This window comes from Pelodiscus sinensis, chromosome 9, assembly GCF_052426305.1.
Source record: "Pelodiscus sinensis isolate ZL-2025 chromosome 9, ASM5242630v1, whole genome shotgun sequence".
NCBI lineage: Eukaryota > Metazoa > Chordata > Testudines > Trionychidae > Pelodiscus > Pelodiscus sinensis.
The window spans coordinates 18,383,710-18,409,880 of record NC_143060.1 but is presented as its reverse complement, the minus strand read 5'-3'; the positions used below and the strand labels follow the sequence as shown (position 1 = coordinate 18,409,880).

General features: G+C 46.4%; 2 protein-coding genes across 4 annotated transcripts in view; both read left to right on the top strand.

Moving 5' to 3' along the window:
- KANK4 (KN motif and ankyrin repeat domains 4) overlaps window positions 1-26,171 on the top strand; it is a 111,481-nt gene that overhangs the window by 32,556 nt on the left and 52,754 nt on the right. For all 3 annotated transcript variants that reach the window (XM_075936144.2, XM_075936143.2, XM_089780452.1), the window contains one exon: window positions 16,230-16,635. The gene's annotated coding sequence lies outside the window, so the exon portion shown is untranslated. The remainder of the gene's footprint in view (window positions 1-16,229; window positions 16,636-26,171) is intronic.
- LOC149523912 (uncharacterized) lies at window positions 810-8,409 on the top strand (the record flags this gene model as incomplete). Its single annotated transcript, XM_089780667.1, has 1 exon — window positions 810-8,409. A coding segment is annotated over one exon (1,812 nt), but the record flags the coding sequence as incomplete, so codon positions are not given.

Here is a 26,171-nt window from a genome sequence, read left to right as displayed (position 1 = left end):
ACATGCGCCTAAATCCTCTTATTTGACAAAGCTCTACAACCCGAGGCCAAACAATCTAAGGGGCCCGCAGAGCAAACTAAAAAAATAAAGAGGAAACCATCTCCAGCACAATCCCTTCCACCCTCAAGATCAGGTGCAGGTGACAAGCCAGGGATATCAATGGCACCGCCTGCAAGCGTTGCGGTGGCGCCTAAAGACAGCCGGAGTAAGTCGGCTCCGAGCCCTTCTATATCGGGCTCCACTGTCTCAGCCGTTCCCTTGGTCTCCAAACCGCTTCCAGGGACTTCCACGGCTTCGAGAACCCTGCCGGCGCGGAACGTTCCCCGGCACCGAGCCGTTCCCCGGCACCGAGCTGCAGCCGCTCCCCGGCACTGAGACGCTCCCCGGCACGCAGCCACTCCCTGGCACCGAGACGCTCCCCGGCGCAGAGACGCATGTCCAAGCTGCCTGCGGAGCCGAGCCATTCCTCAGTGCAGGAGCGTACTTCAGCACCGGCTCATTCTAGACGATCACCAAAACAAACACCGAAACCTTCGACAAGGCGACGCTCGGTAACTCCTGAACATCCTCCTTCTACATGGTCGGCACCGAATCGATCATCACCGCCCATGAAGCAACAAAAGCTTAAACGTTCATCGGCACCTGAGAGTTCCCCGTCATCAAGCATACCGGCACCGAGCCATCCTTCGGCACCGGAAGGATCGTCACATCACAGACTTCCCTTAGAAGGACGTCCACCGGCACCGCGGCGGCCTTCTCCTTTGAGACAATCCCCGGAACTGAGACAATCGTTGGTGCCCAGAGAATGAACTGTGGCGACGCGGACCACCTCAGCACGGGCTTCTCCAATACCAGTGGAGATAATTCCTCACTCTGTGCTTTCCACTCCACCTTCCTCTGCACCGGAACAGTTGCTGGCACCACCTGCCCATATATCTAGGAGATTATCTTCTTTCTCACCAAGTCCTGCGTTCTCTCCTGAAGTACGTTCACCATCTCCGGCGTACTCTGAATACTCTCGTACTGGCCAAATCTTGCCACGATCCGGTCATTCCTACCACCATGATCGTCGTTCGCCCAATCGCAGCACATATTACAGAGGAAGGTCACGATCACCAAGATCGCCCGCGTTTTCAACCCATTCGGGATATTCCAGGAGATCCCGTCGTTCCACGTCGCCCTACTATCACCGTAGGTCATCCTCTCATCAGCACCGGTCCCCTCAATCCTCTCTCGTTCAAAAGCACCACGCTCCCCCTGCCCCTTCAAGGCCACCAACTCCCTCTGGGTCTCCTTCTCACACCGGACAACCTCTTCCTGTTCGGGATCCCGAACTTGATCAATCACCCACGCGTCATTCTTCATCGTCACCAGACGATGCAGTTTTTCAAGGAGACACCTCACCATCGGACGACCTACGCCAGTTTCAGGAGCTGTTTAAGAGAGTGGCAGAGAGTCAAAACGTGCAGCTGGGGGACGTGGAACAAAAACAACACCATCTCCTCCATAATATCAAACACACTCACCAGCCCAAGATTTCGTTGCCACTGGACATGGCCATTCTTGAAATTGCGGACGATATTTGGCAGCTGCCGGCATCCGCCCCGCCGACGAATAAGAAGGCGGATAAAAAGTATTTCATCCCCGCTAAGGGGATGGAATTTCTCTTTACCCATCCACAGCCTAACTCCTTGGTTGTGGATGCAGTACAGCAAAAGGCAAAGATGCCGCAACACAAACCTACTGCCGCAGACAGAGACAGTAAGCGTCTCGATTTATTCGGACGTAAAGTTTACTCCTCGGCAACACTCACTTTACGAACGGGCAATTATTCCGCATTGTTGGCAAATCACAACTTTGACAACTACGCCAAGCTTGTACTGCTGCTTCAACATCTTCCAGAGGCGAAACGAGACATTTTAAAGGCTGTAATACAAGAGGGCTACACGGCCTGTGGAACGGCCTTACATATTGCCCTGGATACAGCTGACGCTGCAGCGCGCACGACTGCTACATCGGTCGTTATGCGCAGAGCATCCTGGCTGCAACAGTCCTCTGCTCCCAAAGACCTCTTCTCGAAGGTCGAGGACCTACCCTTTGACAGGCAGAATCTCTTTTCTGATAAGACTGACCAACTTCTGCACTCGGGGAAGGACTCCAGAACCACTTTAAAAACACTGGGCATGTACACTCCTCCATATCGTAGAAAACGATATACCCCCTACCAAAGGCAGAGGCCCTCCCTACGACAATCTCCTCAGTATAGGCCTCGAGACCAACAAAGAGGTAGACAGCGGCAACAGCGGCGCCGCCCGCCGCCCAAAGCAACTTCCCAACAGGGTACCAGACAGCAAGTTTTACGCGTCACTCGAGGGGTTGAGAACTATTCCCATCATTACCATTCTGAGTGCTACAAAGGCGATATTTCACCACCGTCTGAGGCCGTACCTCCATCGATGGGCCTACATCACCACCGACAAATGGGTCCTTCAGACAATTCACCATCCCATTCACGTCGCTACCCCACCCATCCCCCCCTGCCCTGTCCCTTTTCAGGGACCCATCTCACGAGCTCTTGCTCAGGCAAGAAGTTACCCGTCTACTCGCTGTCGGAGCAATAGAGCCTGTTCCATCTACTCTATTTTCCCTGGATTAATTTGACAGGATGATGACATCAAAGATACCACATAAGTACTATATAACCTAATTCATTCAGAAGAGAAGTTATTTTTATTCAGATTGTACAACATGTTGTTTTTGTTTGCCTTTTGTTAACCAATTTAACTACCTGAGAAATAGTCAAAAGAAAAATTTAACATCCTGCCCCTTCAAGAAGGGCTGAAAAGCTCACAAGACACATACAGTGGTTACACTGCAAAAGTTTCCCGTTTGAAGAAATGTTCCTGGGTCCCATGATATTCCTCATTTAAAGTACAGAAAATACCTTCACACTGTTAGAACCTTTCAAAATGGAAGAACCATTTCCAGCATGACCACCATTACTGAACCCTCCAGCTAAAACAAGGAAGACAAGGCCTCAATCCCCCTGAAAATAAGAGGGTACAAACACTTTTCTCACTTCTTCCAGTCATATTTAAGGAATATTTATTTTAAAATTTAAATAATTATCCTGGGACCAACTATAATACAAGACACAGATTAACAGATTTTCAAGACTGAAGAGAGGTCATTACGATCATCTACTTTGATTTCCTGCATTACACAAGCCATAGAATTTCACCCAGTAACTCCTTCAGTGGCAGCTTTGGTTTTTTTTTTTTTAAAAAAGAGGCAGGCTAGCTTCATGATCAGTTTGAAGCACCAATAGTTTGGAAAATAAATACTCATCTATGACCCTGAAAGTTTATAAACATCGTTTTCCATTTATATAGGCAGCAAAATGTCCCATATACCTTATCATAATCTTCTGTAGCCCAGTGGGCCTTTGCCTGAGCAGTAACTTCCTGCATTAAAGGGATCATATTTGAAGAGGAAATTTATTCACTGGAATTTTACATATTTGCAGCTCTCAAACAAGAGAACTAAACATTCTTCATTATATACAGGCAGTCCCCGGGTTACGTACAAGATAGGGACTGTAGGTTTGTTCTTAAGTTGAATTTGTATGTAAGTCGGAACTGGTACATATTGTAGGGGAAACTCTAGCCAAACATTTCTCCAGAGCTCAGTTTTATTCTCCCACACCTCACTTCCCTCCTTTATTCTCAAGCTGAGGTGTCTGCTGAGAAAAGCCGCTCCATGTCTCCCTAGTCTGCTGGGGGGGGGGGGGCACTAGCTTCCCATCTCCCTGGTCTGCTGGGGGGAAGCAGCTAGTGCGGGGTTGCACCCCGTTTGTAAGTAGGGATCCGGTGTAAGTCGAATCCATGTAACCCGGGGACTGCCTGTATTGCGTTTGTGTTTAGTAAAGACACCACCTTAGGAATCATTTGGCATCCTAAATTAGTCCTTAAAAGAAACTAAAGTTTAAGAGCATTCACAGATGATTGTCAAACACGCAGGGTCCCTGAATACCTGTTGACAAGTCTCTGCATGGTCACTAAGGCTATGTCTACTCGGAAGGGTTATTTCGGAATAACTGATGTTATTCTGAAATAACATAGTCTGCGTCTACACTCAAGCAATCATTTCAACATAATGTCGAAATAATGTCAAACTGGAGGACTGCTACTCCGACTCTTGTAACTCTAATTGTATGAGGAGAAAGGGAAATTGAGGGAGGAATGCTCTATTTCGAAATAACTGCTGTGTAGACAGTGCCAAAAGTTGCAATAAGCTATTTTGACTTAAGCTACACAATTAGTGTAGCTCAAGTTGCATAACTTATTTCGAGTTTAGCTCTGCTGTGTAGACGGGCCCTAACAGTATTATGCTGCCTGAACAAGGGATAGTACTTAGCCTACTTCACTCCCGGAGTAGCTATGGAAGACATCAAAGACTTGTCCATGCAGCTATTCCTTGCTACCCTGCTAAACCCAGCAGTAAATCCCTCCCTCCCTCTCACTACTTCTGCTGCCCTGGCCAACAAGAGAGGGTAGAGCCAAGACCCATGGACAGCCAGTGACCCAGCCACCTGGGGAGGCTAGCCCCTGGGCCCTCCCCTTGTGCCCCCATCTTCTACCCATCTAATCCCTGCAGGAGCCCAAAGCAGGGCAGGGAGGCAAGGTGCCAGCCCTGGTGTGCTGCATCTTCAGCGCCCACAGCTCCTAGCTGGCACGGCCACTGCGCCCATAGCCCTAGGGCTCCAGGCCCCAAAGCACTAAGGAGGCAATGCAGGAAGTACACTAGCCTATTGTGGACCTCCCCCAGACTGTTTGGGGATGCTCAGCTTCCCCCTGCCCCCCTGTGCTATTCTATCAATACTGTATTAACCCATAAATGAGCCAGGCAGATTCCAGTTCTGTTTCTGTCAGTGTCCCACTGAGACACAGAGCCCCTTGGCATGAGCTGGTGACTAGTCTGCCAACATCACTTCATCCACTTAAGGAGAGATTTTTCATTTATATAAACTAGGTAAAACGTTGTAAAAGCATACATAGAGGAGCATTATAGGGAGTTTCTGTAATTATTATCTTATTATATAAGAGCCTTCAAAATAGTCCAGAACTAGAGCCAATACTTGTTCAGCATGGAAAGGAGTTAAAAAACAACAAACTGTCCTGGAGCCAAGGGTTAACGCCCTAACTCCATGAGCCTACCAGTCACGCAAGCACTCTCCTCTGGGCTATGCAAGCGCTGACTTTGCCTTGCAATGGATGCACAGTATGGAAAGGAATATGCCCACGCCCACATACCCACACACACTTTTACCTTACGGTTTCAAGGTAAAACAGATGAAAGTTTGAAACTGTCTGGAAATGGGGGGTTTTACTTGGTTTTCCTGGAAAGCCTTAAAACTCAGGCTTGCTTCAGAGTTCTATGAATCTTTCAGTGTACCTGGGGGCTCTTTCATAACAACAATATGCTTGGCAGAGTGGGTCCATAGTGCTGAATGTCAATGTTGCATGGCTTCATTGTAGACATTTAAAATGTTCACAGAGGTATTACTTATCTGGTACACACCTGTCCATGGCTGGGCAATGTTTTCTCCTGATCTTAAGTCCAATCTTCAGGGCTCAGTGTGCAAGGACTTTCTCTCTGAGGCAGGCTAGACGACCAAAAAGTTCCACCAGCCAGTTACCAAAAAGGACTTCAAACCTCTCAAGGCCATGTCTCAATAATACACCCCTATTACTGATAAAAATCAAACCATCTAAATTGCCCATCAGTCGCTGCTTGCAGTGCATATGCAATGCCTCCAGCCTCCTGCTGTCTTGAGTAATGATGAGGAGTACAGGATCTGCCGAAAAAGCTCCCTGCAGTCAGCAAAGCCGTGACTAGACTTTATTTTCACTTTCAAAAGGGAGCATGATCGGCACAGCGCCCAAACGTGAGTATGCAAATTAAGCCCGGGATATTTAAATCCCGGGCTCATTTGCATTTTCGAAGTGCTTGATTTGTGTCCCTCTGCCAACAGAGGGATGCAGTCTGAAGGTAGTCAGAGCCTTCAGTATGGGACAGAGGTCAAAGTCTAGCTCTACGTATGTCAAAATAATAAGAAAAAAAATTCTAGTGTCCAAAAGATGAAGCTATTGCTGCATGAGGCCACTAAACACAACTAATTTCTTTATGTCAGTGAAATCTTGAAAGGTAATCTCATTACAGTGATTCCATCAAGATCATGCCAGTCTTTCTATATAAGACGTGAGAGAGCTCAAAACTTAAAATGTGAACTGGATTTTCCTCACATTGTACGCATTAAATATTAGTTTAAGGTGTCAGAAAGGGAGGGAAGAAAGCTGTCCAAACTGATAGATTCAAATCACATAGACTGAAGAAGAGCCTGTTGAGACATTCTTTGAGAAATTATTCCCTAAAGACAGATTACTCTGGCCATGTCTCTCGTAGCTCCAGCCATTTGCCATGGCATGCAAACTAAAGCAATTGGGCATAGCTTAAACTGTACTTTTCCTTTTTAAAAACAAAATGCATGTCTGAGTCTGCATCTAACTCTGTTGTTGAAGACAGCTTCTCTTTTTAAATAACACCTCCACCCACTTTTGTGGTGACTTTTAACCCAGCTCCATACATTGTATATTTGTTGAATATCATGGTCAGCCAGATATAAAGCTCTGAAGAATTCTATTTTCACATCAGCTAGAGAGGATAGTTGCTTACTGCTGCTCTGAGGATTGCTTTTATGAAAACTTAGCCCCTTGACAACATGAGTTTTGTTTTAAATGTTGACAGGTTTTAATATACAGAACAGGCCACACTTTGTTTTTCTTCATATCTTGAGTTAACTGCATTTCCAAACCCTCATTTTTCGTTTTCCTTTCGATTTCAGTGATAGTGGCTGGTGGCTCTGAACACCATGGTTGTTTCTCCCCTTTCTGATAAATTAACATTCTGCATAAAAAGATACAACTCTGTGGATTTAGCAATCTGGTTTCACCGATTCCAGAGAGACTGGTCTCTTAATCAAAAGGCCAAAGGTTAGCTGTATTACAGTCCTATACTAGGATCTGACATACCAGTAGCATCCCAAAGAAATACAATTCCATTAACTAATGTATCTTTACTTCTTTATGTATCTGAATGAAAGTCTACTGAAGTCAGTAGAAAGACAAGATTCTCATTGGTTTCAGTGGATCAAGGCCTGAATGGGTGTAAAGCAGGAAGTATTTAGGTATGCTGAGAATGTGTGTCACTTTGTTTTTCAAGGGCTCAAACTGCTCACTTTTCTAGCTCTGGATAATGATAAGGAAAAATCTTAGTTGACCAGCTCCGTTTTCTCCATTTCCTAGATCTGTGTGGACAATGACAGAACAGGAATACAAAAACAAAGAGGTTCACTATAATGGGCTACAGTTACTAGAGGTAGTCCAGGGTAATATATTTTCTCTTTAAAAATACCACTATCCCATTGCTTCTTCCATCTGCCTTGTTTAACATTTAATACCTTTCCCTTCTCTGAATAAGTTACTGAGATTTTGGTGTCACTGGTTATTCACTCAGATACATTATTGCCTTGCTATCAAAGCCACTGGCATTGTTAATTGTTAGTAATCAGTCACATTGAATTGTATTTCAACAACAACATATGACTGCAGTGATACAGGGGCTGCAATTACTGAGCACAGAAGCAAGCGCTTGTGTAACATCTTATGAAAATAGCTAAGCTACCAGAAACGACTCCTTTGGGTTTTGTTTTTTACACAGAAATAAATGAGGGGGGATCATTTTTCCCACCCAGGACTTGAGTTTGCACAATGCAGGGACAGAGTATTGCATGAATCAGGGCAAGCTAAGACTGATGAAGGACCGGGTGTGCAGGGGAATCTGATCATGCATTAATGAGTCTGCTGCTGTGCAGCAGTCAACTGCTGAGGAGCAGAAGTAATATCTCAGTGCTTCAAGGGCATGCTGAGAATGGCACTTAAGGTCATGTCTTTTAAGACATCTCCATTCTGCACTCACATTCCTCCCCTTCTTTACCCTGTTCCTTTGAGAATATGAGAGTGGACACAAAAGGAGAACATTCAGTGAAGAGAACTATGCCAAGCGCTTAATCTTTCTGATGTTCACACATAGCCTGTGCTCACATTTGTACTGGAAGGCAACAACCCTAGGTTCCTTGCTGTGCATGAGAGAAAGACTTCAAGGATCAAGACTCTCGTGTGGCCTTTACAGGATGGAATATACTACCCATAGTCATCTGGTTTGGTATTTCCTTCAAGCAGTAAGCATGAAAATTCATGTTATACCTGTATGATAGGAGCCACCTTGCTACTCCAGTCTCTAGAGCAGTTTCTCAAAGTGGTCTGCGGATCCACTCTGAGAAACCTGCTAACTGGCTGCTCCAATTTGTTTATTTACTGGCTCCTCACTCAGCCACAGAGCCTGACGGCTACCATTGGCTCTGGTTCACCCTTTGCAGCCATGGGAAGTGGCAACCCAACCCATGCCGCTTCATGCAGCTTCCCTTGGCTGTAAATGGCAAACTGGCGCCAATGGGAGCTGTGAGTCTCCATGGCTGTGGAGCCAGTAAATAAACAACTTGGAGCAGCCAATTAGCAGGTTTCTCAGAGTGGATCCGTGGGCCACTTTGATAAACACTGCTCTAGAGTGAGTGAGTCTTGTTTGTGGTAGGCAAGGGTTAACGCCCTAACACCATGAGCCTACCAGCCATGCGAGCACTGTCCTCTGGGCTATGCAAGCACTGACTTTGCCTTGCAATGGATGCACACCAGTTCCTGAGTCTCCCTGAAACATTCCCCTCTGATATCCAGCTCCTCACCCTAACTACTCTCAGAAATCCCAGATCCTCAGCTCCCAAAGGAACAATGTAGTCAATTTTACACAGGAGCAGTGGTTTAAGGTAATCTGCAGTGATTGTGAGCACTTATAAGAAGAACATAAGAACCACCATACTGGGTCAGATCAATGGTCCATCCTGACCAGTATCCTGTCTGCTGACAGTGGCTAATGCCAGATGCTCCAGAGGGATGGAACGCAACAGGTAATCCTCACGTGATCCCTCCCCTGTCACCCACCTCCAGAGAAACAGAGGCTAGAGACACCTTTCCTACCCATCCTGGCTAACAGCCATAGATGGACCTAATCTTCATAAATCTATTTAGCTCTTTTTAAAACCCTATTGAAGTCCTAGCCTTCACCACATCCTCTGGCAAGGAGTTCCACAGGTTGACTGTATGCTGAGTGAGAAAAACTTCCTTTTGTTTTTTTTTAAACCTGTAATAAACTAAAGGAGGTTTATTTAAGAAAAAAATAGAGGTTTGCTAGAAACAAAAGAGAATGATGGAAGCAGATGGATACAATATCCTTAGGACCTATCCTTATTGTCATCTTTCCTAGCTAATAAAGTAGGTTTCCCACCCCAAAGTTCAGTCTCTTTGCAAAGATAGCTGGCTTCACAGGAACCAGGATCCAATCTTTCATGAAACCCCCATACCTCCCCGCCCATCAACAAGATGTCTCCTGAGTAAATGGATTCAGAGTCTTTCTTCACCCTGTCATATGTTGAATCAGTCTTTTTATCTCCACATCATCTCAATTGTTTGCATATGTCCTTGATGGTTTTCCACTGAGTGTTCAGAGGTAGGAACATGGGTAGACCACTGAGCCATGCATTACATCACCGGCTAACCAGGAAGGGATGACAACTCCCTCCTGTTTGAATGGGCTATCACTGAGACCTAGGATTCCCTGATAACAGAGCTAGATTATCATTTTGTGAGCCTGGTGCCAAACATGTTTGTGGGCCCCCATGTAGTCATTATCAGCCCCTTCCGAGTATGGGCCTAGTGTAGCAATACCTGATACTGAGTCTCAAAGGCATTTTTCATTTTGCTCATGCACCTCTGCAAGATTGTATGTACTGCAATACACAGCTTCCTCAGCCCCCAGTTTTTCTCATGGAGCTGTACACCCATATGGGTTTACCAGTGTCCACAGTGAGCAGAAATCTCATAGGGTATGTCTATACTACCACCATAGTTCGAACTAGGGTGGTAGTGTAGACATACCCATAGTGATCAGGGGAAACACCCACAGATTTACCTCCTTCTTTATCCAGACATTCTATAGCCATATCTCCAGGACACCCCATTTCAGCAGCCAGTGTATGTGGTCCTGGTCTGAGCTCAATAAAGTCCCACAGCCAGCAGCTACCCCAATCAATTCTAACAAACCCCTACTCCAGCACCCAGTAAAGTAGAACAATTTTTAGTTGTGTAATTGGAGGATATCTGGATCCATATTGTAAAACTGTCCCACAGAATAAGGAAAAGTTAAGGTACCTTTCTTTGTTCCACTCTTTGTTTCTGTGGGGAAATCACCAATGTGATATTGTTATTTCTTTTTAAAAGAAGAAAACTTAAAAAAACACACATGTGGTGATAGCAGTTGAAAATATCAAGTCTAGACCCAGTTAGCCCTAGGAAGATGCCGGCATTTGTTGATCAATTTTTATCTTATTTTTCTACAACAAATTAAAATAGATCAGTTTTTTATTTTGGGGAAATGATGTAACAACAGCCCAAATTGAATTTGAGCATGACTATTCAAATCTGGAAGGTGCTAGATTCCCTTTCTGGAGTATTAGATAAATCTGGAAGGGAAAAGCCAATTCCATGGCTGTGGAAACAAAATCAAATCCTCCTGTGTTCCTGGTATTGTACCTAAAGCTGCCCCGGCCCTCTAGTACAGCCTTCCCTCCCTTATCATATTAACCTCTCCTGGTGGAATCAACATACCTCCCTTGCCAGGCTTTAGACAGGGGTGCACTATTCACTCAGTCCACTCAATTCCTTCTTTGGGGGTGGCAAACTGAGGCCGCTAGCATCCTTAATCCAGTTTGGCAGGCTTCTAAGGATGAGCTCTGGGACAAAGCTTCCTATTCCCCTATGCACACGTTCCCACTTATAGAACCACCTCTTTCTAGTAGCCCATATGCAGCAAGCTGCTGTGCATGGGTCACAGCTTCCCCACACTCCCACTCCCTCCCAAAGGAATGCTGGGAAATGTAGTCCACTACCTGCTCCTGGGCCAACTCTCTAAGCATGGAGCTGACCAAGGAATTACAGCTCTCAAGGTACCTTGGGCTCCCCATCATACCCTGCAGACTTCCACTGCACAGAGCAGCCTGGAGGAAAGAAGAGAAATGGGGCCCTTCTGAGCTTGGGCCTGCTGCCAGAGAACAATTGACCCAGTGGTAAATCCACCACTTCCTGGGACTTTTACTTCAAGACCAAGACACAGTTTTCAATATAATTACATTATTTGTTCCTTTTGACCCACGTGTGCATCTAGCAATGATTATTAGTATTGATACATTACAAGCTTTGAGTATATTCCTCACAGGCTGTTTTATGGATAAATATCATGAAAACAGTATATTAGATGCAGTGACTTTGTCCAATCTGAGATGTAAGTCACTTGTAAAGAACAATAAACTCTTTGCCAATTGGTACCAATGGGCCACTGTATCACACCTTGGGACTGATGCTATTTCAGAAGATCAGATGCAGTTTAATGTGGGACTGAAAATAGCACTGTACAATCAAGGCCAACTGGAGGATCATATCAAAACCACAGTAAACTGTGTGCATGCAAATTTAGATCTAAAAACAAGTCTACTCTGTCCTATCTGATCACCAAGCAACTGCCAGTTTGTTATAGGCAGTCCCCTATAAGCCCATGGCGAGGTGCTCCAAAGAAAAGATTACTAGATAAAGCTTCAATTTGTTAACTAGACACAAAATCAGCCTGCTTAGGCGTCTCTGTAACATAATCCTTTCTTATTAATCTTTACAACACATATACATACAACCTACCAACAGCTACAGCCAGTAAGTATATACATGAGGATAGCATCTGTTTTGCTGATGTTCATGATGAACTACAGAATATTGAAGGGTCACTCAGTCAGGACATGAATACTCTGTCCTCTTACCTTTTGTCAGTGGAGACTTACATGAAGTGAGTCTCAGACAGTTGCCACAATCTTCCATCTGAACAACTGTCTGGCCAATCCACCCTTTCTAGTCTCCACTGAGGATTGTTTATTCCCTTTCCAGCTATTTCTCACTTATTTAGGAGTCAAACTGGGCTGCAATCTAGGGGTGTGTTTACACAGCAAAGTTATTTTGGAATGACAACGGTTATTCCGAAATAACTATGTGAGCATACACAGCAGCAATTCTGTTATTTCAAAATAATGGACGGCGTATTCCGTTGTCTGTAAACCTCATTCTACGAAGAATAATGCCTATTCCGAAATAGCTATTTTGAAATAAAGTGCAAGCAGATTCTCCACTTCTGCTATTTCGAAATAGCCCCTCACCAGGGCCATTCTAAATTATTCCTCCTGGGGCTCTAACTTGAGATAGCATGTCCACATTAGGGAAGCCTGCCTTGGATTAATTTTGAGGCTTCCCTGCAGTGTAGTTGTGCTATTTCAAAATAAGCTATTTCAGAATAACTGAGCGGATTGTACCCACGAAAGCTCATGATACCATCTACATGTTTTATTAGTCTTTAAGGTGCTACTAGACTATTTGTTGTTTTTTAAGTTATTCCTGAATAAGTTATTCCGAAATAACCGTATAGTGTAGACATAGCCTAGTACACCAGACCAATCTAGAACACAAAGAAAATGAGCACCTCTAGCACTGCCTTGATCCAGATGCCCGCAGGAAACTCCTAGGGAGCAGAGGCAAATTTTCTATGAACCTCAGTCCACTGGAACAGCATGCAGCAGTTAGGGACAGAAACCAACACAAATATCTAATTAATTTGAAGCTAAACATAGCCACCTCTTATCATTAGTAGTTGTCTTAGCCCCTCATTATCATCTAATTTGTAAGTGTTGGCTAATATAATTCCCCCCAAATTTCAATGAGATGCCATCACCCTAAAACAGCATGGAAAGCTATGACAGATTAAAACAACTTGCTGCATCCCAGGCTCACAATGATTCCATCAGATGCAGACAAGCAGTGGACGCAGTCCTACAAGATCTCGCCTCCAGAGAAAAACACATATCCCTGCAGTTCCTGCTGATTTCATATGACTGACTTTGTGACATTCTTTCATGATGGCCATTCATGCACTCATGACCAGGACTTCTGGCCCAGTGCCAATCTCAGATAAATAACGGCATAATAAGGCCGACAGGTATGTCCTTGCAGCAATTCTGGGATAGAGAGACAGGCATGCTAATAAATTTTGGAAGCTCTAACTTACGCCCATCTATGTGCAACCTGGGATGGAAATCCTGCAGTTTGGCTTAATAGGCTGCTGATTGGAACAGCCAGAGCAGTTGCTATAATAAAGAAATTTTGCTTAGATTAATCTTCACAGCATGACTGAAGGGCAGTGATGCAAATGGTCAAGCATGTGGTGGAGAACTGCCTAATTAGACAATTAGAGGGTGGAAAGCAATACCTTGCTACTCTCCGTGATGCAGCAGTTAAATGGCTGAACATTTTAGATATTGCAATGCGTATGAAAGAAGCAGCAGCTTAAGGATGCCAAACAGCAATTAACAAGCCAGTTTGGTCAGGGACATTCATTCCCAGTGGCACCTTGCTTTTACATGTGCAAACAGCATTAGATGTGTGACCAGAGAGCTGTAACAAAACCACAGTACACCTGTTCATTTCTAGTGTTCCCTCTCTGACACATTATCTATTTGATTATATTTATAATCAGTATAGACTATGAATTCTAATTAAAAACCAAACCAAACAATAGCTGGAAATATATATTACACTCTGTAGTGCAACACTGGACTTTAAAGTGTCACATGGGCCATATCAATACTGCACTAAAACACACAGATGAATCAGGCTCGTGGGGCTTGGGCTACAGGGGCTGTAAAATTGCAGTGTAGACATGCAAGCTTAGGGTGGAATCCAAACTTTGAGAACCTTCCCCATTGTAGGGGTCCCAACTCCAGGACTCCAGCCTGAGCCCTAACATCTACACTGCAATTTTATAGCCCTGCTGACCCTACTCTGTGAGCTTGAATGAGTTGACAGGGGCCATTGCCAATGTTTAATTGGCCAATGTAGACGCATCTTTGGAATAAAAAGGAAGTATATAACATTGGTTATTATTCACCATCTTTGCCTACTCGGAAAGAGCACCCAGATCGTTTACTGCCATAGGCCATTTCCATCACTGGTATCATTTCATAGATAAAGTATATATTAGTGGGAGTCTGCTCTTATACCTATATCCTTCTGACCCTAAGAAGTGTTTTTTTTCTGCTAAACTCCCCTGCTGTGTCTAGACTGCATCCCTTTTCCGTAAAAGGGATGCAAATTAGACACATCGCAATTGCAAATGAAGAGGGGATTTAAATCCCCTCCGCTTCATTTGCATAAACATGGCTGCCGCTTTTTTCTGCCTCGGGGCTTTGCCGGAAAAAAGCGCCAGTTTAGACGGGGATCTTTCGGAAAATAAAGCCTTTTCCAAAAGATCCCTTATTCCTTGGATCTTTCGGGCTTTATTTTCCAAAAGATCCCCATCTAGACTGGCACTTTTTTCTGGCAAAGCCCTGAGCCGGAAAAAAGCGGCAGCCATGTTTATGCAAATGAAGCAGGGGATTTAAATCCCCGCTTCATTTGCAATTGCGATGTGTCTAATTTGCATCCCTTTTACGTAAAAGGGATGCAGTCTAGACACAGCCCCCTAGTTTGTAAGTTACATTCTTTTTACACCCTCACTGAATGGCACAGGGGTGAAAGTGATAGTATGGACCTGTGGCTAAGGTACTGGTCTGGGAATTAGGAGATCTGGTCTGGGAAACGGGCAACCTAGGCTAGTGAGTGGGCTGCAGGAGTGGCCCTACTTCATTTCAGTGGGACACAAGGTTTTCATAACTGAGACGGTCTGCTAAGATAGGCTAGTTTTATTAACCGTGCATGCCTATCTAGAATTTACAGGCTATGCCGATTGCACAGTAGTAGTGCTCTGACTGGATGCAGAGGGAACACATGGCTCTCACAATCAATGTGTGCAATCAGCACACACTTCACTTCAAAGGCCCTTGCTGTGTGTGCATGTTGCTTTAGTAATACCAGTAGAGGGGGAAAAAAAACGACGCTGACAGAAACCAGTGGAATCAGGCAACCCTGTGCATGGGCAGGGCCGACCTGAGCCATTCATGCACCTGGGCCCCAGGAGCGCGGTGCCACCCTCAGGAATGCGACACATGCGCAGCCCCGCCCCCGGGGATCACAGCGCACCCCGCCCCTGGGCACCCAGCGCATGCGTGGCCCCAGCCCCGCCCAGCCCAGCAGCCCCGCGCAGCTCCTCCTGCAATGGGGCACCCTGGGCGTTAGCCCGGTCAGCCCGTAGCTTGGGCCGGCTCTGTGCATGGGCAACAGTAAATAAAATGTCTTGTGGTCCACACATAGAATCATGATGGGCCTAGATTGCCCACCACTGATGAAGGGTCTGTTCTTGCCTCTTGAGCTCCTGTATGAACTTAGGTAAAGCCTCAGGTTCCCCGTCTAAAAATGTGAATAACTAATAGTGATAGAAATGTAGCCGTGTTAGTCTGGGGTAGCTGAAGCAAAATGCAGGACAATGTAGCACTTTAAAGACGGTTGTGACTATTTTCTTCCTCTATTTGATCTGAGGAAGTGAGTCTGGCCCACGAAAGCTCATCATCTAATAAACCATCTTGTTAGTCTTTAAAGTGCTACATTGTCCTGCATTTTGAATAACTAATGATACTCAGTTTCTACTGGAACCCACTTTGAAATGAACAGATGAAGACAGCACTTTTCTGTACAAGACTGAAATATTGTTATTACTTTACCCCTCTTACACCTCTGGTGAAATATGCACCATTGCTTCCTTCAGTACTGACTTCAGTGCCATAGTTCAAGGCTTTCCTAACTCCATTACACAGATTCAAAACCACCGCCATTCCACTGACCTCCACAGAATTACTTTAACCCAGTCTGAAAGCAGAAATTGGCTCCCTGGATGTAATCAAATGATGTGTACTGCATTAGAGCACTGGTGTGGACCTCAAAGACCTGGGAAAGTGCTGGCATCTCCCCCCACCCGCAGTATGTGGTAGAAAACACACCATCGATTTCTCGTCATTAATGCATTTCTAAACCATCCAGGGTGTCACAAGACTGATGGATGAGCGGTAACAAGGCTTGGAAACTGCGGAGCCCCGCACCGTCAGGACTCCAGTCATCATCCGGTGAATGCGCTATGTGAAGCCCTTGATTTTCTCTTTTCTTCCCGTGACCTTTGGGAGCGCCGGGCTGCATGAGAGGGTAGCACTCAAATCCCGAGAGCCAAAGCCGTGGGAGCGCTTGGCCGCAGCCAGAGGATTGTGGGCACGGGGCGGCTCGGCCGGCTTCTCCCGCACTCCCGCCAGGCAGGCTCGCCCAGGCTTGCGGGACTGTCTCCCGGAGCATCCCGACACCGGGCAGCAGCCCGGCGCGGGGGAAGCAGCCGCAAACCACAGACGCACCGAGCGCACCGGACGGATCCGGATCCGCGCGGAAGACACCTCCCAAGGTAAAGAAACTTCGCTCCTTTGTCAGCCCCGCTGCCTCCCGGCCGCCAGCTGCGGCGCCGCCTTTGTCTGCGCGATCTTCCCGGGGCTGCTGCTGGGGTGCGGGGAGGATTTGGGGACGGGGGGGGGGGAAGAGCCAAAGGCTCCATCTGCCTCTCAAGCCACCCCCCCCACCCCACCCCCAAGCCGGAGAGAGCTGGGGGACCCGGCTGCCCTTCACGGGACTGCCCAGCGCGAGCTGCAGCTGCGGGGGCTGCGGGGCGAAGTGAGGCGCTGCCGGGCGCTAGCCGCTGCCGAGCCGGGCCGCCCCGTGCTGGCCGGGGCAGTAGGAGGCAGCTGGCTGCAGGCAGCGCTGCCATTTACTGTTACAGCGCAGCGAGGGCTAAATACGCCCCCCCCCCTCCGCCCCAGCCTCGCAGCTGGAAACAAAGTCCCGGGCAGCGAGGAGAAGGGACCCGGCTGGAGCTGCCTGGGCCGGGGGCTTTTGCGGAGCTAGGGTCGGTCGTTTCCCGGCGAGAGCCCCCAGCCCCAGTCGGTCGTTTCCCGGCGAGAGCCCCCAGCCCCACCCGTGACATTGGGCCGCTCCTCGTGCCCGTGCGCCGGGTGCGAGTTGTCATCTGCTCGCAAGCGGCAGGAACGGGGGGTGTCCCCAGCCCCTGGCTCGTCGCCCCCTTTGCTCCGGTTGGGCGGGCCACAAGCGGACTTGTAATAGCCGGGGAGAGAAGAGACGGACTCCCCCCCCCCCCCCGGGGAATGCGCCCCCGCGGTCCCGCACTGTCCCAGGGAAGTTCTTGGGGCAAAGAATGGGCCACTCCCCCTGGATTTATCCCATTCGCGACAGGGGAATGCTTCCCCCACTTACCCCGCAACTCAAACACTGTGCACTCCACAGAACAGCAGTGCTCCACCAGGGGGCCATGCCCCCCATTTCAGGGGATCCGGGAGGGCTGAGGCTAGGCACCCCACAGGGCAGAAGCCCCACACCCTGACACCCAGTGGGGCTAAAGCTGGGAGTCTTGAGTTCTTCTGTCCCCCAAACTCTAGCATCTGGTGTGGCAGAAGCCCCAACCTCCCACAGCCCCATTGGGCAGAAATCCAAAAGCTGTGCAAGGCAGAAACCCTGACTCTCCATCCCACCCCTACCTGCATCTGAAGCCCTGAGCTTGGAACCCGCAGTGCCTGGAGCAAGGAACCCTGTCTTAATAACCTCTGCCCCCTCATGGGACCCTGACATGTTTATAGCATATTGCAGGGGCATTAAGAACCTCTGGCATACAACATCCAGAACTATATAAGCACTAGACAAATCAACACTATTATACCTATTCACATTTGCAAAAAGTAAAGAAAACAAGAGTATACAAATGTCATCTCAGGTTAAAAATATATACTTAAAAAGAAAAAAATCCCATAGCTATGTGCCCCATAAAAATATTTAAAATTGAATTTGCTTTTGATGTTTTTGTGGTTTCTTTTTTAAAATGTCAATCATAATGGAAAAGGGAAATAGGCATTGTCATTGTTGTTTCTAGTCAATTTCACTTGCAGATTCTCATGCACTAGCACAGTGCCACAGTGTTTAAGTTGCAAACAAGTCCATGAAAATGTTGCTATTCCTATTTTGAAAATGACAAAACCTTAAAGTGTTGCTTAATTACCAAATAGTGTCAGCTAATTAAGTGGAACGCTGAGGCTCAAGGATCCCAATTTTGGTCCTGTAGGGTAGAGAGGTTCAGAGCATGGGGTGACAGGGTTCAGGACTCCCAGGACTCAAGATTCCCAACTTTAGCCCTGTAAGTTGGGGGGCCGAGGAGTTTGATTCTTCTACACTGTAGGATACCACAGCTCAGGGCTCCAGGCTTTAGCCTCACACAGGCACTGGGGCTCATGTTACCAAGACAATTTAAGATTCCATTCCTAACCCTCTCTCATGAGTACTTAGGATGTAATATAGGGATCCCATCCCTACCCATCCTCACAGGTACTCAGAGTGCAAGGGACCCAACTTTGCCCAGGCTCTACTCCTCTAAGGGCTCTGGACTTTAGTCTTGTGTGTCTTGGGGCTCTAGTCTCATGGAGTGGGGGAGCTCAGGACTTCTGCCCCACAGTGCATTGCAGTTCAGCGCTTTAACCTTGTGGGGCGCTAGAGTTCAAGGCTTCTGGTCTGCAGGGCGCTGGGGCTCATGGCTCCCTGCTTCTGCCCTGCGCCCTGTAAGGCACTGGAGCTTGTGACTCATGAACCCCAGCCCCCCAGTTGAGAACCACTAGGCTACATTTCTGTGTTACTATGCAATAATTATGCCCAGATTAGGAAGGGGGGATTGGTAGTAAAGTGAGTACAGTATAATTTCTCTCTCCACAAGAGTTATATTTTCTCGCTCATAATAGGTCTCAAATTCCAGCCTTGCCAGGAGCTGGTGAGCCTAGTGGTAAATTACCTTCTTAAAAACAAGACTCACTTTGTGACCTGTTACAGCACAGAGACAAAATGCGTAAAGGTTGATTCCAATCTCACATATGCCGGTACAAATCTGGAGTACTTCACTGAAGTCACTTGAATCCCAGAGTATAAACTGGTGTGAGTGATATCAGAGTCAGTCTCTTGTACTATAGCGGATATCATTCAGTGCCACTGTAACCCATGCCTGTTTGGTGTGGGGTACTGTCTGTCCCCCCCAGAGGTACCTAAATCGTAGAGACTGATAAGTTTGCTACAATTTTGGCTAAGAGACAAGTGGATTTTGGCTCATGCATCTAGTGCCAAAGGTTTCACATTCAATCCTGACAGCAATATCCCACCTCTCTGTTAGGCCAGCTGCTAGGAATTTTGGTATCTGCACACTCATGAGCAAAATAACTGGATGTTGGAAATAAAATATGCAGTGTTGCAATACCAGAGCAGACCACTGTTTTATCCATTTTGTTGTGATGTCTCCAGAAATAGATACTATATTAGAGGAATATGGAAATGCTCACAGCAGAAGGCTGAGTAAATGTTGTTAAGTGTTGTAATATAAACATTCTGACTATGAGGGACTTGATGATTCACCTCCTCAGAAGGAATGGGGTGGTGGGTAACTTGGACTTGTGAGCTTTTATGATATAGCCCTAGCACAAGGGAACCCTGGAATCATGCAAAATTATTCCATTTTTCTCTGTAATCCTCCCTTCAATAAGGTCAGCAACACACACAGCCAGATTTTCAGAAGAGCTCAGCATCACACTAGGAAATGTGCATAGGGAACTTAAGCACTTTTAAAAGATGGTCCAAGAGTTGAAGCTTAAAATGTGGCCTAGAGAGTTGAATGCTAGCATGTACATTCAAGGACAGAACTGTAACAGATGCTAATTTTCCAGAGATGGTTACATCTGGCTGATAGGTAGTTTGTACAAAGTACACTGGGATTCGATGAATGATTTTGTATTAATATAAGCTCATTCACTCAATCTTTACCACTACGCTACTGTTTCAGGTCATGCCCCTGGAACATGCCCATCGTATATTTTTCAAGGAACATTTTATTTCAAAGCATTATAGGCAAATCCATGCTTGCTGTGACAGCAGGGAAGCTTTTGAAATTTCATCGGGGATGAATTTTGCCCCCAGGTTCCAACTGAACATTTTGTGTTAATGTTTCCCCCTTACTGAGTGCACCATATGACAGCATAGTTGCTATGACACTTCATTGTTCTTAAACGGCAAAATCCAGATTTCAGCAATACTATCTAAAATAACTTGTAAACTGTGAGTTAAACTTGATAGCTGATCTCTTTAACTTAGACAGCTACTGTGTATGTTTTGACGGGCTAAACTTGTCCACATTTTGGGTACACGATGGAGAAGTGCAATCAGTTCTGTATTGGACTGAATGCAAGTATGAATCAAAAGTATGCACATTTTCCGAAACAGCAACCTGTAGACTGCGGTGCAAAGTGAATGTTGTATATATTTTAGAATGTATTAAGACATTAATCAGTGTAATGATATGCAAGACCAATTAGAGTCATGAGCCTCATTCTGATCTAAAGCTAGTTTTAAACCACTATAATTCCATTGGTGTCAAAGGAGGTTCTTCTGATTTACACCACTATGGGAGCAGAATCAGGATCTAAAATAGCCTTAGATGAAAGACTAGGTGCATACTCATGCTCTCCTTATAAAAAGGAAAAAGTCTCCATTCCATGGAAGTCATTGTCTCCTTTAGTAGGTCCATGTGCATATGCTAGAAACCATTTCATTAGCCCTGAAATGTCTGGCCACACAACTCATGACTGAGATGTCCCTGATATATGCTACAAGTCCACCAATGCAAGGAGAAACAATAACTTTGCCAGTTTTAAATCTAAGGGTACGTCTAGACTACAGGGTTTTGTCGACAGAAGTTTTGTTGACAGATACTGTCGACAAAGCTTCTGTCGACAAAGAGCGTCTACACTACATTCAGTTCTGTCGACAAAGCAAGCTGCTTTGTCGACATGGCAGTGTAGACGCAAGAACAGTTTACATGCAATAACACCTTCTGTCGACAGAACTCTGTCGACAGAAGGCGTTATGCCTCGTAAAATGAGGTTTACCAGAGTCGACAAAACTGCTGAGTTCTGTCGACATTATGTCGACAGAACTCAGCGGTAGTGTAGACGCAGGTATAGTTTTGTCGACAAAAGTCCACTTTTGTCAACAAAACTCTGTAGTCTAGACACACCCTAAGACTTCAAGGTGGCTTTGGAAGGGAAGATTGCCAAATCTTAGTCCCTTTGGTGTCAACAAGAGCTGCGTTATCAATTCTGCAGGGTCAGGACTTGTCCTGTCGTCACCACTCTGTTTTTGATTTGCAAACCTAAAAATATGGTAAAGGGGAAAAAATGGAAGAAATAACTGTAACATCCTTCTGGCAAAGAAAGGATTTGTTTTGAGGGGAAAAAAAATCTCATTTTGTAAAATTTGCAGAATCCATAAACTTTGCAAAACTCAAGGAATTAGTAAAATGCTGCTATATAGGTATGGGGAGGAGGTAGCCAATGGGAGAAGAGGGCAGGACTGTTAACTTTTACTAAGAAGTCACTACTTAATTGTTGATGTATAGTAAGACTTAGGACAAGCAAACATTAGCTAATCAATCTTTGCAATATTCTTGGGAAGCATAATTGGGAAGTACTGTCAGCCACCTCTTAGATAGGGAAACTGAAGCAGAGTAATTAGATGAGTTGCCAAACAGTGTCAGGAAATGTTCTTATGCCTGTCCTGAGATAACTTTCCCCTGAACTGTATGGCAGAGAGGATGAGCATGAGTAGTAGTACCTCCTGAATGGACAGTTCTTTTAACCTCATGCAATTGTGGAACAGAGTGGAACACACTGGATATTGTGCATTAATGGAGGTTCAAAGAAAATTCAGGTGTTCAGCACAAAAGGATCCTTTCTAGTAACTAGCTGCAGTGATGGACTCTGCTGATATCCAGTGATCAGAGATCCCTTATTTAATCACAGAGTATGTCCACAGTACAGAGACTTTGCCAGCAGAGCCCATAGCATAGACAAAGCCTATGGCAACAGAAGGGTTTTTTCTGTAGATGCAGAAACATCACCTCCTCGAACAACACTGGCTGCCCTGATGGAAGCACTCTTCTATTGACACACAGCCACATCTATCCTGGGGGTTATGTCGATATAGCTATGCCGATATGGCTTTCAAGGGGAGACCAGCCCACAGGAAGGAGCTGTTCCTTGAGGGTCTGAGCACAGTATCTTGGTGTCTCTCCTTCACGCCCACCTACTGAGAACACCTACAGGCTCTAACTTACACCAAAAAGTTATATTGGCATAGATACACTAGTCTGATGTAGCAACACTTGTATCTCATCAGCATAGATGCAGCTATGTCAATAGAAGAGTGTCTCTGTTGACGCAACTAACTTTGTTCTGTGATGAAGAGTTATTAGGCCAATAGAAAGCCCCCTCTGTCAGCATAGGCTGCATTTACATTCTAGGAATGCCTGCATAGTTGTGCCAACATAGGTATGCTGGCAGAGTTCCATAGTGTGGACAGAGCTCCAAGTTATTAAAGTCAGAGAGCTGGAGGGAACTGAAATGGGCATTAACTCCTGCAGAAGGGAGAAAGCAGCTGATAGGCTTGTTAAAGTAAAAGCAACAGCATCCAGGGACTCACCAAAAAAGCTTTATTCCACCAGGCATCTTAGCAAAGAGTGTACATCTTCCTTGGGCCTGCCCTCCGTCTTCTAAGTGCCATGAATCCTTAGGGACTAACAAGATGGTTTATTAGATGATGAGCTTTCGTGGGCCAGACAAGTGGGTCTGGCCCACGAAAGCTCATCATCTAATAAACCATCTTGTTAGTCTTTAAAGTGCTACATTGTCCTGCATTTTGCTTCAACTACCCCAGACTAACACGGCTACATTTCTATCACTATGAATCCTTAGGCCTCTTTTGCCAGGGAGTGGAGTTCTTGGTGTCCTACGTGTCTCACTCAGCTTCTAAGCTGAAGAGACTCATTGCATGGGCTCTCTCTTCTCCAAAGCCTCTCTGCAGATTCCATGCCCAGAGTTGGGTACACTACCTGTGAGAGGATCACACCAGCTCCCTGACTACTGCCACCACTGCCTGGGGAGAGGGAGGAAGAAAACAATTTAGCAGGCTTGTATCTAGCAAGTGAGACAGCAGAGCGAGCAAGACAGAGAGAGAGAGTGAGAAAGACAGAGGGAGGTTTTCAAAGGCGCAAAGTGGAGTTAGGTGTCCAGCACACATTGGGGTATGTCATTTCTTAAGAAATTAAGACACTGCTCCAAGACTTCTTTCCAACCCTCAAGATGGGCCTTGAAGCTCTTTCCAGATCAACTCAAGAAAAAAACGGCTCTCTCTTCAGGGTGGATCTTAGACTCGTCTCCTCCTTCCTGTTTAACAGCAGCCACAGACTCCATTCTGCCACCAACTCAGCACAACTCCTGATGCTGTGCTCTTACCTGAGCATGGAGAGCCTCCTCAGAAAGGCCTGGGAGCATTAAGGTCTGGCCAGGTTGCAGACAAACTCACCTACTTGGAGAAGCCCCCAGTTTGGTTTCTTTGAGCTGCTGGCAGTATAGGTGATCACCGATGCTGGTTGTACTCAGATGGTGCTGGACCCAGTCTCCAAAGCCTGCATGGTGAGGATCTTTGTTCTGGCATATACAGTGATTAGAAAAATAAAGGCAAGCAGTCAGAGGCAATGAATGCCCTGGTGTGTCTAGTTTTACAGTACAGGCAGTCCCCGACTTATGCGGATCCGACTTATGTCGGATCCGCACTTATGAACGGGGCTTTTCTCGCCCTGGAGCTCACGGGCGGCGGGTCGCCACCCATTTCCTCTGGGGCGAGAAAAGCTTCTCCCGGTCTCCCTGGTCTGCTGGGGGGGTCCAGCAAAGCTGCTGGACCCCCCCAGCAGACCAGGGACACCCGAGCAAAGCCGCTGCCTGGGCAGCTTTGCTCGTTTGCCCGGGCGCAAAGCTGCCCAGGCGGCGGGGGTCCCGCCGCCTGGGCGGCTTTGCTCCTGTCCCCCTGGTCTGCTGGGGGGGTCCAGCAGCTTTGCTGGACCCCCCCAGCAGACTAGGGGGACAGGAGCAAAGCCACGGAGCACGCCCGCAGCGGGACAGCCGCGACGCGCCTGGACTGTCCCGCTGCCCGCGTGCTCTGCGGCTTTGCTCCGCGTCTCCCAGGTCAGCAGACCAGGGAGACGGAGCAAAGCCGTGGAGGACTTGGGCGGTCCCGCCACCCCCGTCTCCCTGGTCTGCTGGGGGGGTACAGCTAGTGCCTCCCCCAGCAGACCAGGCTTTTCTTGCCTACCCCTGGGGTAGAGCAGCTGAGGGCTGCCGGGGGGTCTCACAGCGCCGCTCCGGACCAACCCAGCAGCACCCCAGCTGCTCTGCCCCAGGCGTCCTGATTCAGCTGCTGCTGGTCAGTTTCAGCAGCAACCCAGCAGCACCCCAGCTGCTCTGCCCCAAGCGTCCCCAAGTCAGCCGCTGCTGAAACTGACCAACGCTGACTACAGGAAGCCCGAGGCAGAGTTGACTTGGGGACACCTGGGTTTCTTAAGTTGAATCTGTATGTAAGTCAGAACTGGCATCCAGATTCAGCCGCGGTTGAAACTGATCAGTTTCAGCAGCGGCTGACGCCAGTTCCAACTTACATACAGATTCAACTTAAGAACAAACCTACAGTCCCTATCTTGTACATAACCCGGGGACTGCCTGTATTGCCAAGCCTGAATGTTCAAAAACCATGAGTTAGGCTCCCAAAAAATCATGAGATTGGCTTAAAAATAAAGACCTATTAGCATTAGCTCCTTTTTTTATTTGCCTTCTGTTTTAGAGCATTTAGATTTACTTATTCAAGCTTTTTTCTGCAACTGAGTTTCATATAGTCACATAACTCCAGGAGCTGGGACTTTAAAGAACGCACCACATATCACAAGACTCTAAAAATAATCATAAGAATTGCCCAAACTGTTTTTATACCACCACCTGACTCATGGTCACAAAGGACTAGTAACCACTTGTCAAGAGGTTTTAGAGGAAGGCTCTAAATTATTATGTAATTTTGGGGTAGTTACTCAGTAGCTAGATTTGTTTCAGTTAAATTTATTTGCATGTAATTATCTCTTGTACTATGGAAGCCACATTTATTGCGGCTGAAGAGTCTTCTGATGTTCAACACAGATGATTACTAGTTCAATGAGTCCTTAATACTAGGTCCTTTAGTCTGTCCAATTCGAGGATTTCCAAGGGGCCTTTAATACCACATTTGTTCTTGCCAATTCTTGGGCCCCCAGGGACGATACAGATCAGATGCCTGTTTGAGATAGACAAACCTCAGGAAAGCCTCAAACAGTGAAGCTGTGGCCTTTTGCACGAGGGTTGAATTTGGACTATTTGGACAAGTAGCCCACTTCCCTGATTTTATGGGTGTGTCTCTGTGTACTTTACCTACTAGAGCCAGTCTAATTTTTAACAGCGCAATGAAGCAGAATTATGATTAATCAATGGATTAACTGCACTTACGGTCAGAAATCTCAGCCTATTGTTTCCCCTTTTTAATTTCACTCCATCACTCTTGGTTATATCCTTATAATGAACTCCCAGACCTCCCTGGCATTCACACTCTTCAAATATTAATGAGGTCATTTCTTTCAATGCCTAAAGGATGTTACATAGCTGGTCCCTCCATCCCATGGTCTGGCATTAGTGGGGAAGGGAGCTTACAATGTCAGTATTGCAGAGAGATGACTGTGATGTATTGAAACCATGTTAAAGTGACACATTATCACTTTAAGCTACAAGGTATTTCCTAGTCCCTGCTTTTGAGTGTTCTGCAGAGCTCTAAAGGAAAGCATGCTAGCTGAGTGTTCAGGAGCAGTCAGCGTGCAAAAAAAAAACCCAAACCAAACCAAACCAAACCAAACCAAAAAAAACCCCCAAACATCTTAGAGCAAGATAGTTTAAGTTGTGACTCTCTGCCTTAGGGAGTAGTCTCTCCGGTTTTGGTGCTTGT